Genomic DNA, 14,343 nt, shown 5'->3' with positions numbered 1-14,343 from the left:
GTGGTTTTGCGCCACCTGATTTGGCTGAAATGCTGGTCTGCTGACCAAGCATCCAAAAAAAAAAGCCCTGGCTGATTTACCCTTCAGGGGTGGGAGGTTGGTACCACGCTGGATGACATTTTCAAGGATGTCACTGGGGGTAAGAGCACTCTCCTCCCAGGGGAAAAGAGCTCAGAAGCGGTATTTTTTATCAGTCAGGGTTCGCAGATAAACCCTCCCGACAAGGGCTCTGCTGGGGGGCAGAAACGTCCCTGGGAGCGTAAGCCGAACGAGCCGGCACCCAAACCCGCCAATGCATGAAGCCTTGCCCCTGCTCGACTCTTGGGCTCGGTAAACCTCCCTGCTCTCCGACCTGTGGGTCTGAGAGGTGGTCCCTTCGGGGTACAAGATGGAGTTTCTTTCCTATCCACCGAACAGATTCTTTCCCTCAAGTCTTCCTCTCCTTCCAGCTTGTCAGTGCAGGACTTGCTAAGTTGCGGGGTAATTTTACCCGTTCCGTAGGACGAGGGGTTTCAGGGATTTTATTCTAATCTGTTTGTGGTCCCGAAGAAGGACGGGGTCCGTCCAATTTGGACCTCAAAGTCCTAAATGCCTTTTTGAGAGTAAGGAAGTTCTGCATGGAATCCATTCGTTCGGCGGTAGCTGCGCTCCATCCGGGGGACTTTCTGGCGTCCTTGGACTCAAGGCCGCTTACGTGCATGTCCCAATTTGCTCAAGTTGCCAGAGGTTTCTACGCTTTGTGATAGGGGAGTACCACTATCAGTTTGTGGCCCTTCCTTTTGGGCTAACGTCGGCACCACGAGTTTTCACCAAGGTGCTCTCACAGATCCTAGTTTTGCTGAGACAGCGAGGCATTGCCATCTTGGGCTACTTAGGCGACCTTCTTCTGAGAGCAGCTTCTGGCTCAGAATTAGAGGTGGATGTGTCTATAGCGAGACAGACCCTCCAAGAATTTGGGTGGGTGTTAAACATTCAGAAGTGGGTCCTGGTCCAACTCAGCGTTTGGAGTACCTAGGGTTGATTTTCTTCCCCTGGAGAAATTGCAGACTCTTCAGTCTGCGGTGAAGCTGTTGGCGTCTCGCAAATGGTCGTCTCTCTGTTTTTGCATGCGAGTCCTGGGCCTAATGGTAGCCTCCTTCAAGGTGGTACCTTATGCCCAGCGTTCCACACTTGTGTTTTACAAAAGGAGATGTTGTCCAAATGGAACAAATCTCCTTTGTCTCTGGATCGTCAGATTCAGGTAAGCCACCTAGTCAGGGTCTCCTTGAATTGGTGGCTAAGATCCCCGGCTCTTCGGTCCGGAAAGTCATTTCTTCCCTTCCAGTGGACGTTGATTATGATGGACGCCATCCTTACGGGTTGGGGGGGCGTCTGGGGGGTTCAGTCGGCCCAGGGTCGATGGACTCTAGTGGAATCCCGGCTGCCGTTCAATGTCCTAGAATTCTGGGCGAGATTTAGTCGGACAACGCCACGGCTGTGGCTTATGTCAACCATCAGGGAAAACTGGCAGGCGGGCTACCTGAGTCGCCAGGACCAGGGCGACTGGTCTTTGCACTAGGAGGTTTTTCAACTCCATTGCAGGAGGTGAGGCTCACAGGGCATGGATCTCCTAGCCTTTCGTCTCAACCGCAAGGTGTCTGGGTTCGTGGCCAGGTCTAGAGATCCCTGTGCAGATGCGTCGGACACATTGGTGGCCCTGTGGAGTCAATACTTTATGCCTTTCCCCCATTGCTTCTTCGGCTGCTCCGCAGAGTGGAGGCCTGGGGGATCCCGGTGATTCTAATCGCTCCAGATTTGCCTCGGCGTACTTGGTAGGCCGATCTTGTGCGCCTGGTGGCGGATATACCCTGGCGGTTGCCAATGCGGGAGGACCTTCTGTCTTAAGGTCCTATACTTCATCCTGCTTTACAGTCGCTGGTTTTATCGGCATGGCTACTGAAGGTTCTGCTGTTTTTACAGCATGGAGTGGATCAAAAACTTGCCTTAAGCACCATTCAGGGGCAGTTTTTTCAGTGGACTTTGGCGGCCCATTCTCTGGTGGGTACCTTTTGTGCAAGGGGTTTCGTCATAAACTTCCCCCCCTCTTCCCCCATGGGTTTTGACTCTGGTGGTCTCGGTTCTTCAGGAACCTTCCTTTGAAATCATCAGAGAGATTTCTCTCTTGACACTCCCAAAGGGTGGCCTTTTGGTGGCCATTACTTCTGTCAGAAGGCTTTCTGAGTTGGCGGCCTTGTCTTGCAAATCACCATACTTGATCCTCCATAAGGATAAGGCGTTGGTGCGCCCGCGACCCTTTCACCTGAAGGAGGACATTGTTCTTCCATCCTTATGTCCTTGGTCGGCGCATCCTAAGGAGGTTGCGCTTCATACGCTTCGATCTCGTCAGCCACCATTTCTCGTGGATCAGGCAGACCGTCATACAGGCCTATGCTCTTAGGGGGCGGGTGCCCCCTTTTCTGTTCACGGCATTTTCGACCAGGGCAATTGGTGCTTCCTGGGTTTTCCGACATCAAGCGTCTGTCTCACAGGTGCACAAGGCGGCAACTTGGACGTCCGTTCACATTTTTTCCAAATTTTACAAGGTTGCTGTGAGTGCATCTTCTGATGCTTCTTTCGGCCGCAAGGTTTTGCAGACGGCTGTTTTAAAGTTGCAACTCCTCCATTGAGGAGCGCTGCTTGTTTTGGGGTGAAGTTAAATTGGTTTTACTGATACTGTTCCCACCCCTCATTTTTGACGCTGCTTGGGGACGTCTCGCTTGTCAAGATTTAAAGAGCTGTATCTGTCCATTGACGATGAAAGAAAATAGGATTTTTTTGTACTCACCGTAAAATCCTTTTCTCTGTCGTCCATGAACACACACAGTACCCACCTCTTCTTTTTAGGTTTGTACTGCTTGCTACGAACAGAGGCTGCATACTGCAGGGAGGAGGGTTATGTCCGGAGGGACCGCCCCCTGGGCAGGGCTGTTTAACTCTGTTAAAGTAACATGTATTTAATTATCTTACATGTTTCTGCCTAGTTCTCTCCTGTGAACAGGAACATAACCCACTTGTCAAGATTTAAGGAGCTGTGTCTGTCCATGGACAACAGAGAAAAGGATTTTGCAGTGAGTATAAAAAATCCTATTTTGGGAGGGGGGCAGATGCCTAGTTTTGACAGGTACCCATTTCCAATCGGATCACCTAGGCAATTGCCTTCCCCTCCCTGCACTTTTCTGGGACACGTAACAGGTCACAGAAGACTGCGGGACCGTTCACAAAGTGCAGTGCCGTGCAGTGGGCACCTGGTTGTTAGGCCCCAAGCTGTCACAGTCGGGTGCCCATAGCTCAAATGCTGGCGCTGGGGACAGAGCACCGATGGAAAGAACGGCTCGGGTGAGCACAGCACTGGATCCTGGGACAGGGGAGTCTGTTTTTTAAGTTAGAAGCTACAGTTTTTGGAGCTGTTGACTTGTAATAAACAAATATAACTGGAGCTCCTATTTAAGGTTGGCTCCAGCCAACTTTTTCTGCTTTGAGGTCAAACGAAAGAGAATTCCTGTTGGGTCTTTTAATGTGGTTTGTGTCCCCATTTGCAAGATTTTTTTCCCTCCTTCATGTTGGGATAAGATTGATGTAAAATTTCCCCAACTGACTCCAACTAAACATCGTTTTTTTTTTTTTTTTCTTCAGTCAAATAGTGAAGGTTCAGAACCTGTTTTAGGTTATTATGTGTTTTCCGGTCTCTGTGACAACCACTCCCTCCATTTCTTGTCCTGCTGTCACTGGAACAGGAAATTAGATTGAAATCCGTATTTATCTTTACAGAATAGCTGGCTCATTATGGACTTTTCTATTTAATTAAAATGCCATTTTTTTTCATCCATGGTACATTTTACAGTGTTTAAACGGCATGCTTTTGGGATTTCGGTACAGAATAATATAAACCGTGTTTGGTGTTAAAGATTGTGAAGAAAATCATTACATTTCACTCACCAGCTGACTTGTTTCTGGCGTGTTAGCATGGTCTTCTATAGCAGTTATATGTCTTTTTTTTTTAATGCTTATTGGCTAGCTAACCTCGTCTTAACAAAGTTTGGCACTTTCTGCATGTATCACGTGCCTGGGTTTTTTGTATTCATTTTTTGTATATGCATTTTACAAAACCCTATTGATTTCTATTGATAGGCACATCAGCAGCAGTGACAGGGTGGGAAAGCCATACAGAGGTGTAAAGCCTGTATTCAGTATCGGAGATGAGGAAGAGTATGACACAGGTATGAAGTGATCGTGTCTAATTCATAAAAGGTGTCTTAATATATTCATATTTGATTTCAGGTATTTGTAACAGAGAGTGAACCTGATAGAGGCTTGACTAGGTTATTTTTTTTTTTTTTTTTTTTTTAAAGGTTGCCTTATTGGTTTCATGTAGTTTGGGTGTCTAGAATAACCATTGCTCATTGACCACCTCACCACCACTGTACGTCTAACAGAGAGACCACTGTACGTCTTTAACCTCTTATCCACCGCCCGCCGTCAAATGAAGGTGGGAGGCAGACCCTATTTTTCTGGGTGGACGTCATATGATGTCGCGCCCTTTTAATCCACTAGGGGGCACACGAACACCGCGTCACTGGGGAACGGGTGCGCGTGCCCGGCAGCCGCGATTGCCCAGTAACTGAGCAGGACCGTGAATCTGTGTGTGTAAACACACAGATCCACATCCTGTCAGGGATTGGGGACCAATGGTGTGTCCCTTATACATAGGGACAACCATCGGTCACCTCCCCCAGTCACTCCTCTCCCCCCCACAGTAAGAATCACTCCCTAGGGAATACATTATCCCCTTGATCGCCCCCTAGTGTTAACCCCTTCCCTGTCAGTCACATTTATACAGTAATCTATGCATTTTTATCGTAGGGATCGCTGTATAAATGTAAATGGTCCCAAAATTGTGTCAAAAGTGTCCGATGTGTCCACCGCAATATCGCAGTCACGATAAAAATCGCTGATCGCCGCCATTACTAGTAAAAAAAAAAAAATAATACAAATGCTATAAATCTATCCCCTATTTTGTAGACCATATACGTTTTGCGCAAACCAATCAATATACGCTTTTTGTGACCAAAAATATGTAGAAGAATACATATCGACCTAAACCGAGAAAAAATGTTGTTTAAAAAAAAAAAATTATATTTATTATAGCAAAAAGTAAAAAATATTGTGTTTTTTATTTTTTTATTTTTTAAAACTTGTCCCTCTTCTTTTGTTTATAGCGCAATAAATAAAAACCGCAGAGGTGATCACATACCACCAAAAGAAAGCTCTATTTGTGGGGAAAAAATTATAAAAATTTCATTTGGGTACAGTGTTGCATGACCGCGCAATTGTCATTCAAAGTATGACAGCGCTGAAAGCTGACAAATGGCCTGGGCAGAAAGGGGGAGAAAGTGCCCAGTAGGCAAGTGGTTAAAGAAGCAAAGGGATGGCCATGGTGTTCTGGAATGCCTATGATTGCACTGTCATAAGACATCAAAGATCATGGGCAAAAATTACAGCCAGTGAGAGTGTCATTGTGCCTTGTGACTACTGTGGTGGCCAATTGCAGTTATCACAAATGTGAACAGATCTACTATTAACATTTGACAGCCCTCTACTTTTTATGTTGTGAGAATTTTCATTTAAGTAAGCAGTGGCAGATTTAATGTTGTTGTAGGATTGTTTTTAATAACCCCCCCCCCCCCTCCCCTCAACATCTCATGTACAACCTGTGTCTCTAATGGCCTGCACATTATGCCCCTCATCTCCACTGTATGTAAACCCATACATTCCTTCACGTCTTTCTTCTTCTCTATGTGACCTGTACATTGATGATGCACTGGGGTTTATTTACTAAAGCTGGAGAGTGCAAAATCAAACTCGCTTCTGCATAACAACCAATCTGCTTCTAACCTGAGTTTGTTCAATTAAGCTTTGGCAATAAAACCTGGAAGCCGATTGGTTTCTATGCAGAAGTGAGCCTGATTTTGCACTCTCCAGCTTTAGTCAATAAACCCCTCTGTATCTAGTGCACCATTACTAAGCTTCATGTTTTAACCCTCTTGATACCAACATGTTTCTTCATTTACAAAATATTGTGGCAAAAAACAAGATCACCTTTTTGAGTGGTTACTTTCCAAGAAGGGCTAACAGTGGGGGTTTTGTACTGCCCTGGCATGTGTTTTAAAGGAGAATTCCAGGCATCGGCATGCTATTTAAAAGTTAAATTGGTTGAACTTGGACAGTGTAACTATGTGTATGAGATACCTGGCTGAAGTCACTGGGAGCTGGAAATCACTGAAGTAGACGCTGCTACTTCAGTGATCTTCACTTGCTTCCGGGTCCCATGCTGAGTGACCAGCCTGATGCGTTGTGAATCCAGGAGGTCGCCTGCACAGCACAGACATCGGTGTCACCATCAGTGTTTGGTGACACTGTTCCCAACTGCCTTGTGAATGCAAAGCCTTCTCTGATTGTACAGGGTGAAGAGCATGATGTCGCCACCCGCCTGTGCAGGTGTCTACAGCAGTGATTTCTACTGGCATCAGCCAAGCATATTGTGAACATCCAAGCTGGGTCAATGTAAGACAGCTTGTAGGTTTTCTTGATTCCTTCTATGGATCTTGATTTGGAGCTAAAATTTAGGATTGTGTGCAGTAAGTGCTCTAATTCATAGGCTTTCCCAGGCCCACAGTCTAGGTAAATAGTATGTGCAGTTCACTAGAGGAATTATATTTTATTTTTTGTCTGTAAACATGAACATTGTATTTAGGTTTTCCATTGACCAACATTTTTAATGTGGTTTTAAAGTGTTATTTTAAAGGTCTATTCTAATATCGTATAACTCCCATTACAGGTTAGCTTGACATAAATCTAAATCAAATAAGTATGGCACTCATTTGATTTATAACTGTCACTGCCACCATGTACTCAGAAACGGCCCCAAAGCATAATGTTTCCACCTCCGTGCTTGACTGTAGGGGTGATGTTCCTAGGGTCATAGTCAGCATTTTATCTTCTTCCAAACATGGCAAAACTAGTTAATGCCAAAGAGCTCAGTTGTAGTCTCCTCTGACAACAGCACTTTCTCCCAATCCTTCTCTGAATCATTTATATGTTCATTGGCAAGCTTCAGATGGGGCTGTACATGTGCCTCCTTGAGGAGGGGGACGTTGTGGGCACTGCAGAATTTCAATCCATGGCGGTGTATTGTGTTACCAATGGTTTGTTTGGTGACACTGGTCCCAACTGCCTTGTGATCATTCACAAGCTCCTCCCATGTAGTTCTGGGCTGATCCCTCACTTTTCTCATGACCATCCTTCCCACATGAGGCGAAATATTGCATGGCTTTTCAGATCGAGGGCGATTGATGGTTATTTTGTATTTCTTCCATTTGCGAATAATCACTCCAACAGTTGTTTCCTTCTCGCCTTGACCGCTGATGGTCTTGTAGTCCATTCCAGCCATGAGGTTTGAATGGAAGGAAGATTCTGTGGACAGGTGTCTCTTATACACATAACGAGTTGTCTTTAGGCGCACCTTCTTAAATTAACAGGACTAATCTGTGTGCCACATACTGTAGCCAGTCTGTGGGAGTCAGAATTATTGTTGGTTGGCAGGGGATCAAATGCTTATTTTACACCCTGAACTTCAACTCAATTGCTAACATTTGTATCATGTGTTTTTTTTCTGGATTTTTGGTTGATATTTTGTCTCTATCATTGAAAATACACCAATGATAACAATTCTAGACCCTTAATTTCTTTTTAAGTGGACAAAAGTACAAAATCTGCAGGGGATCAAATTATTTGCACCACTGTATCTAAACACATGAACCATAAAACCATATGCGTATGAAGCTTACCGGTCCTTAGGTGTGGTTGCTTTAGTTTTTCATTCATGCCTGTCCTTGGGTGACAATTCTCACTCACTGTCATAGAAAGTAGTAGCTTTGTCATCCTACAGTGTTGTAGTTTAGAGAAAAAAAAACTCTTATCTCCATAATGTAGAAGGGAGATGTTCTTTTGTCTTTAAACATTTGCTGATAACCTTGTTTAAAATAACATTGCTGTGTGCACAGCAGTACTATATATTTGCAGGTTTTGTACTTATGGAACAAATTTGAAACAACATTTTCAATGGTATGTTAAACAGTCCAAAAGAGGGAAAATAGGAAAAGTTTGTTAAGGATTACATATACTTTTAATCCCTTCCTGCCACCGCCTCCTGGCCCTTCAAGAGGTTTTTAAATGCCAGCAAGTGAACATTTCAATCACGTGACCACTGTGACTGGCTATCACATCGGTCACATTATTGGAGAGCTCCTGATCGCAAGTATGCATTGAGAGCTTTCCAGTATCCGCTGGTTTCTGTGCTGATAGCACGCTTGCAGTAATTTGTATACACGGGGCTTGCAATTAGAGCCCACCCACAGAGAGGCCGCATATATGCGTAGGCCCGGCTGAAGTGATTAACTGTGATACTTGCTTATTACATGATATTAATACATTCATTACAGAAAGCACCAAATGCATAATGTTCATCTCCGCTCTTCTTCACACATTTTGTTTACTGCTTTACTACCGGTGTACGATGACCGCATCCTATTCAGAATCTTTCATATCTCCTTAAAAAAAAAGAAATTAGACAGTGGTGGTGTTGTCATTTTTAGATTTATTTCTGTTAAACGATGTATTTTTTATTATCTCTCTCATTTTTCTTTTATGTTCTTCCAGATGAGATTGATAGCTCATCGATGTCGGATGATGATCGCAAGGAGGTTGTTAACATTCAAACATGGATAAACAAACCTGATATCAAACATCACTTCCCATGTCATGAAGTTAAAGAAACCGGTCACATGTTTCCAAGGTGTGTAACTATAGAATTGTATGGCCCCCCTTAGGTTTGTCATTAAAGCTGAGTGCTGTTTACATTCCAAAGGGTTTGTATTTCTGTCCATCCAGTCTTGCTATTTACACAGTCCTGCCAGACAGCACATCCAGCATGGAGACCTGATTTTCTGTGTTGAAGGTAAGTAATATAGCTACGTCTTGTCTGTGTCCCAAGCCTCTGATTGGACCATAAAGGAGAAGCAACTTACTGATGACCTGATCTCTGTCACTCGGCTGTCCCCTGTCACCATTTTCCTTATTGGCACATATGCACTGCGGCAAAACGGAGTAGTTATTAGTTCTGTTTTTTCTTTTCCTAGTCGGAGCTCCGCTGTGTGTGGGAATTGCAAGAGGTTGATACAAAGTCAAATTCAGGCACTTACAATAGTTGCGTTTAAACGACTTAGAAAATTTTCAGCGCCATATGTTCTGCAAAACTGCATGTACATTCATTCTGTGCTAATGTCCCCAAATGCAGCCATGTCCCTAATTCAGTAATGTCCCTAGATGCAGCCATGTCCCTAGATGCAGCCATGTCCAGCCATGTCCCTAGATGCAGCCATGTCCCTAGATGCAGCCTTGTGTCCCCTAATAGAAAGCCAAGTCACTCCCCCGCCGCTGCCGACATCTAGTTGATCAGCGCTGGGGGAACACAACAGCTTTCATTTGAATAGCTGTGTGTTCCCCGCCGCGCCTCATGTATAGACACTCCCCCTTGCCGGGCACTTTGATAGACAGATCACCCGTCCAATCCTGGGAAGGGTGATCTGTCTTTCAAAGTTTCTGGGCAAGGGGGAGTGTCTATACATGAGGCGCGGCGGGGAACACACAGCTATTCAAATGAAAGCTGTTGTGTTTCCCCAGCGCTGATCAACTAGATGTCGGCAGCGGCGGGGGGGACGGGACTTGGCTTTGTCTTAGGGGACTGGGCGGCAGCAGCTCTCCTCTCCTTCATACGAGGACTGCTCTTCTCCGCTCTCCGCTCCCTTTCCACCCGCACTCCACCCCCTCTCCACCAGCTCTTGGCCAAAAAAAAAAAGTATCGGGTCAGGCATTGGGAGCATTTGCGCGAGTACAAGTACTTGCGCAAATGCTCAGTATCAGTCCCGATACCGATTCTAGTATCGGTATCGGGACATCCCTAATAATAATATAACTTAAAGTTGCTCTAAAGGCTATAGGGACATTTACATTTAAAGCAGAGTTTCACCCAAAAGTGGAACTTGCGCCTATTCGTCTCCTCCCCCCACCCCTGTGCCACATTTTGGCAAATTTCAAGGGGGAGGGGTGGAATGGGGACCTGTTTTTGACAGGTCCCCTTCCCCACTTATGGGAGACAGGGCCACGGCAAAGGAACGTCGGCAGCTTGGCCCCCCTTCTGCTGGGCCAGTGAGAGAGTGCTTTGTGCATTGCTAGACTCCAGGACTGGTAAGTGTCCTAATGTTAAAAGTCAGCAGCTACAGTATGTGGAGGAAACGGCAAGAAAAGTGCCAGAGAGTGTGGCTTGTGCCAAAAAAAGGAAAGTAGACACGTACACTCTTTCATGGCACAGACTTGTGATTCGGACCTCAGACAAATTTTTTTTTTTAGTTATCGGACCTCCTTGAATATTAATTCACTACCACTGTTTTAGAGTGTAATTATAAGTATCCCTATGCTGTGTGCGAGACATAACTTGTTAAAATAACTTATTTAATTTCTTCCAGATTATAGACAGTTTAATTATTTTTCTTAATTATTATTTTTTTTTACCCTTTTTAATAGTCACCTTCTGGTAACGGCAACCCATATGTACTGTTTGCGGGAGATCCAGTCTAGGAAGGGATTTGCATATATACAGTCACGTCAAGCGCTGAGCTCAGTTGTAAAGATCACATCTAAGAAGAAACATCCAGAGCTGATCACATTTAAATATGGAAATAGCAGTTCAACAGGAGTGGAAATATTAGCAGTGGAGAGGTGAGAGCCATCGATCTATCTATATATTATATATATATAATTGTTTAAACAGTGTGTCCTAATCTTGTGTATTCAATACTGTTTATTTTAGGGTTTTAGCTCATTTTACAATATCCTCCCATTTCTTACATAATGTGTCTCTACCTTGTTAGAAACCTTCAACATCTCATAGTTCAGTGCTTCAGTATCTGCCAAGGGTTAGCATGCTCAGTTAGTGACAAGCTGTGCAATACCAGAAAAGATGAGACCGAAGAGAGCGAGTGCAGTCACGTGATTTACAGTATAAGGTCTGCATACATTCAAAAAAAAAAAAAATGAGGTCATGTACAGGCAAAAAAGTTTTTGTATGGTTTATCTTGGTTTGTTTTTTTGCATGCCAGATAGTTTATTGATCTCCACAATATGTTCTCTTTTTAGGTACTTAATACCAAACGCAGGAGACGCTACCAAAGCCATCAAACAACAGATCATCAAAGTTCTTGATGCCTTGGAAAGCTAACAGCACATCCACCACCCTTTTCTATGTGTTGACAGGATAATAAAGTAGTTAATTTAATTTTCTTGGGGTTCTATTTCATAACACTCCTTTTGCATAAGTTGTGTTTTTTTTGTTTTTTACAATTTCCATTTTGACAAGTGTACATTACTGTACTGAAAACGACTGTTGTGGAGTGAAGGAGTGAGATCTGACGTGATTGTCCTTGGCTTTGGAAATGGGGACAATGGAGAAGTGATGTGGACTTTTTTTTTGTTTTTCTCTACATTTCTGATATTTTGTGTAAATAAAGGGGAAACACTCAGGTTAGCGTACCGGTGATGGTAAGCACAGAGCCCTGACTGGATCAGTATTGACAGCGGATGGTGCACAGAGAGGACTGTACTATGCACCAGAAGCACTCCTCATCATAACCAAATCGCGTTTAACCACAGTGCACTAATAGGCTCTCTAATTAGCTTTTTCTTCTTTTTTTTTTGTACATTCCATATATAGTTCCACAGGGCTACAACCATATCTTCCAGCTGCCCCATTTTTTTCATAACTGTGCCAATTTTCAATGCTCAGAAGGGATTGTTGTTGTATTATTTTTTTTATTTTTATTTTTTGAAAATTGGCATTGCATATGAAATTGTTTGGATTAAACTAAGTGGGGTTTGTGCAAATCAAGGTTTGGATTCTAAAGGTGAGCTCAATGGAAATAGTTTTGTGCATCTACATTTTTATTTTCTTTGTTTTTACGTACTATTTGACAGAAAAGTCCTGCATGGATCACACCAACCACTGTAGAATTGGTAACCTGATTCAGTATAGGACACACCCACGTGAACCTAGCCATTTTTTAAGGCTGCACATGAGGCAATTCAACATGCACTGAGAATCTGGTTATAAGCTTCATCAGAAAAGCTGACCGGCTCATGCAAATATACTGCAGCAGAATGGCTCTCCTGGGCAAAATCCGTGTATATATACGGCTTCGCCCAGGAGAGCCACCAGAGGGCTTGTGAGCTCCGTCGGCCACGCGCAATTGCGTGCACGAGCGGGCACACAGGGGTTTCTGTGTGTGTAAACACACAAATCCCCATGCTGTCTGAGAAGAGGACAGATCATGTCTTTCTACAAAATAGGAAACACAATTTGTCATCTCCTATAGCAAGTCCCCTCCCCTCCCCCACAGTTAGTCCCTTGATCGCACTCCAATGCATATTTATAGCACTGACCGCTCTGTAAATGTGAATGGTCCCAAAAATGTGTCAAGTGTCCAACCTGTCCGCCGCAACGTTGCAATATTACAAAAAACACAGATCAACGCCATTACTAGTTAAAAAAAAAAATGCCATAAATCTATCCCCTATTTTGTAGATGCTATAACTTTTGCGCAAACCAATCAATATACGCTTATTGCAATTTTTTTTTTTTAATTGGGATATTTACTATAGCAAAACGTAAAATATATTCTGTTTTTTTTTTTTTTCAAAATTGTCACTTTTTTTGTTTAATTTTTGATGTGATCAAATACCGCCAAAAGAAAGCTCTATTGTGGGGAAAAATCAGTATATTTTGTTTGGGTACAACGTTGCGCAACCACGCAATTGTCAGTTAAAGCGACGCAGTGTCGTATCGCAAATAAAGGCCCGGTCATTGGGCAGCCAAATCTTCCAGGGCTGAAGTGGTTAAAAAAAAAAAAACCAGTAAAAGTATTCTAATGTTATCTTCACTTGTAGTTTGGTCATAACTGAAGATCCCCTTTAAATGTTTTCTGCCTTGAGATTTTGGAATGCTGGAAGGTATGGTTAAAACCATACATCAACGTAAACGTGTCTGTTTTCCTTTTAATGTTATTTTATTTGCAAGTAAGATATGGGGGGAAATGTGCAATCTGCATAGGAATGAATTTAGGGGGGTTAAGACCCCTTTTAACTGCCAATAGCTCTGCAACTAGTCTGGTCTACAGTGAAAACCATATAATGCATCAGCCTCATTTAAGCACACAGGGATCTTCAGCATCTCGCCTACAAATGTCTAAAAAGGAATTGTTTTCTGTTTTTTTTTTGTTTGTTTTTTTCGATTTTTTTTTTTTTTTTTTAACACAATTCAAACACTGAGACAATAGGACAAGAACCAGTATTCTCTTCACCGTACAGTGCTGATGTGACCTGACAGTTCTTGCCTGTACATTTTGCTTTTAACAAAGTCATAACTGCGACTGAAAAATAAAATTTTTATGTAAGAGCATCCAAAATCTTTGAATTCCGAATGGTTGTATCTTTTATGAAACCTTATATTTGTTTTAAATCTTAAGACTGTAAACGTGGCACCAACTTTAGTACAGTTGTCCTTTAACAATGCCTCACCCCCTTGAGTGTAGCCCACCTGGGTAAACACTTGCTTCCTTTCCCTTCCAACCATATTAAATGTGTGATATCTCATAGCCTTTCAGCTGAAAATGTCTCTGCCAGGTCCACTGTGGCCCTGTTCATTTTCTCTATGGTAGAGCTGTGCTAATAACAGCTTCCAGGTGAGGCTCTAGCACAAAAGACCTGGTGGGATTTCCTGGAAAAAAGGTCTGTAAGATTTTAGAGGGCACACGGTGAGGAAGGTTGGTATTTAACCAGGTGAGCTGCGTTAAGGCGGCAGGGAGGGGCGGCAACTGTATTTTTTTTAAAATAAATATGTATCTCTCTCTCTCGTGCAGTGCGGTCAGTGGGTAGTATCAGAGGCAGATACACACAGGTTACATGTGCCACAAACGTTTGAGTGAGAGCAATAATTCTAGCACTAGATCTCTGTAACTCTAAACATTTTTAAAGCTTTGCCTATGGAGATTTTTAAGTACCGAAGTTTGGTGCCATTCCAAGAGTGTGTGCAATTTTAAAGCGTGACATGTTAAGTATCTCTATTTACTTGGCAAAACCTCATCTTTCACATTATAACAAAAAATCGGGCTAACTTGGGTGTGGTTTTGTTTTTATTTT

The 14,343-nt window shown here is 43.3% G+C and overlaps 1 protein-coding gene across 1 annotated transcript in view; it reads left to right on the top strand.

The window, feature by feature from the left end:
• The window catches only part of TBC1D23 (TBC1 domain family member 23), a 75,831-nt gene extending 63,985 nt beyond the window's left edge, over window positions 1-11,846 (top strand). Inside the window, exons 15-18 of the mRNA XM_040339443.1 lie at window positions 4,168-4,256; window positions 8,755-8,890; window positions 10,678-10,872; window positions 11,290-11,846. Of these exons, the coding sequence (XP_040195377.1) occupies window positions 4,168-4,256; window positions 8,755-8,890; window positions 10,678-10,872; window positions 11,290-11,371 (502 nt within the window). The 3' untranslated portion in view covers window positions 11,372-11,846. The remainder of the gene's footprint in view (window positions 1-4,167; window positions 4,257-8,754; window positions 8,891-10,677; window positions 10,873-11,289) is intronic.
• Window positions 11,847-14,343: the final 2,497 nt, after the last annotated feature.

This window comes from Rana temporaria, chromosome 2 (assembly GCF_905171775.1).
Source record: "Rana temporaria chromosome 2, aRanTem1.1, whole genome shotgun sequence".
In the NCBI taxonomy this organism is placed as follows: Eukaryota; Metazoa; Chordata; class Amphibia; order Anura; family Ranidae; genus Rana; species Rana temporaria.
The sequence above is the reverse complement of the archived record's forward strand: the minus strand, read 5'-3'. Positions and strand labels throughout refer to the sequence as shown.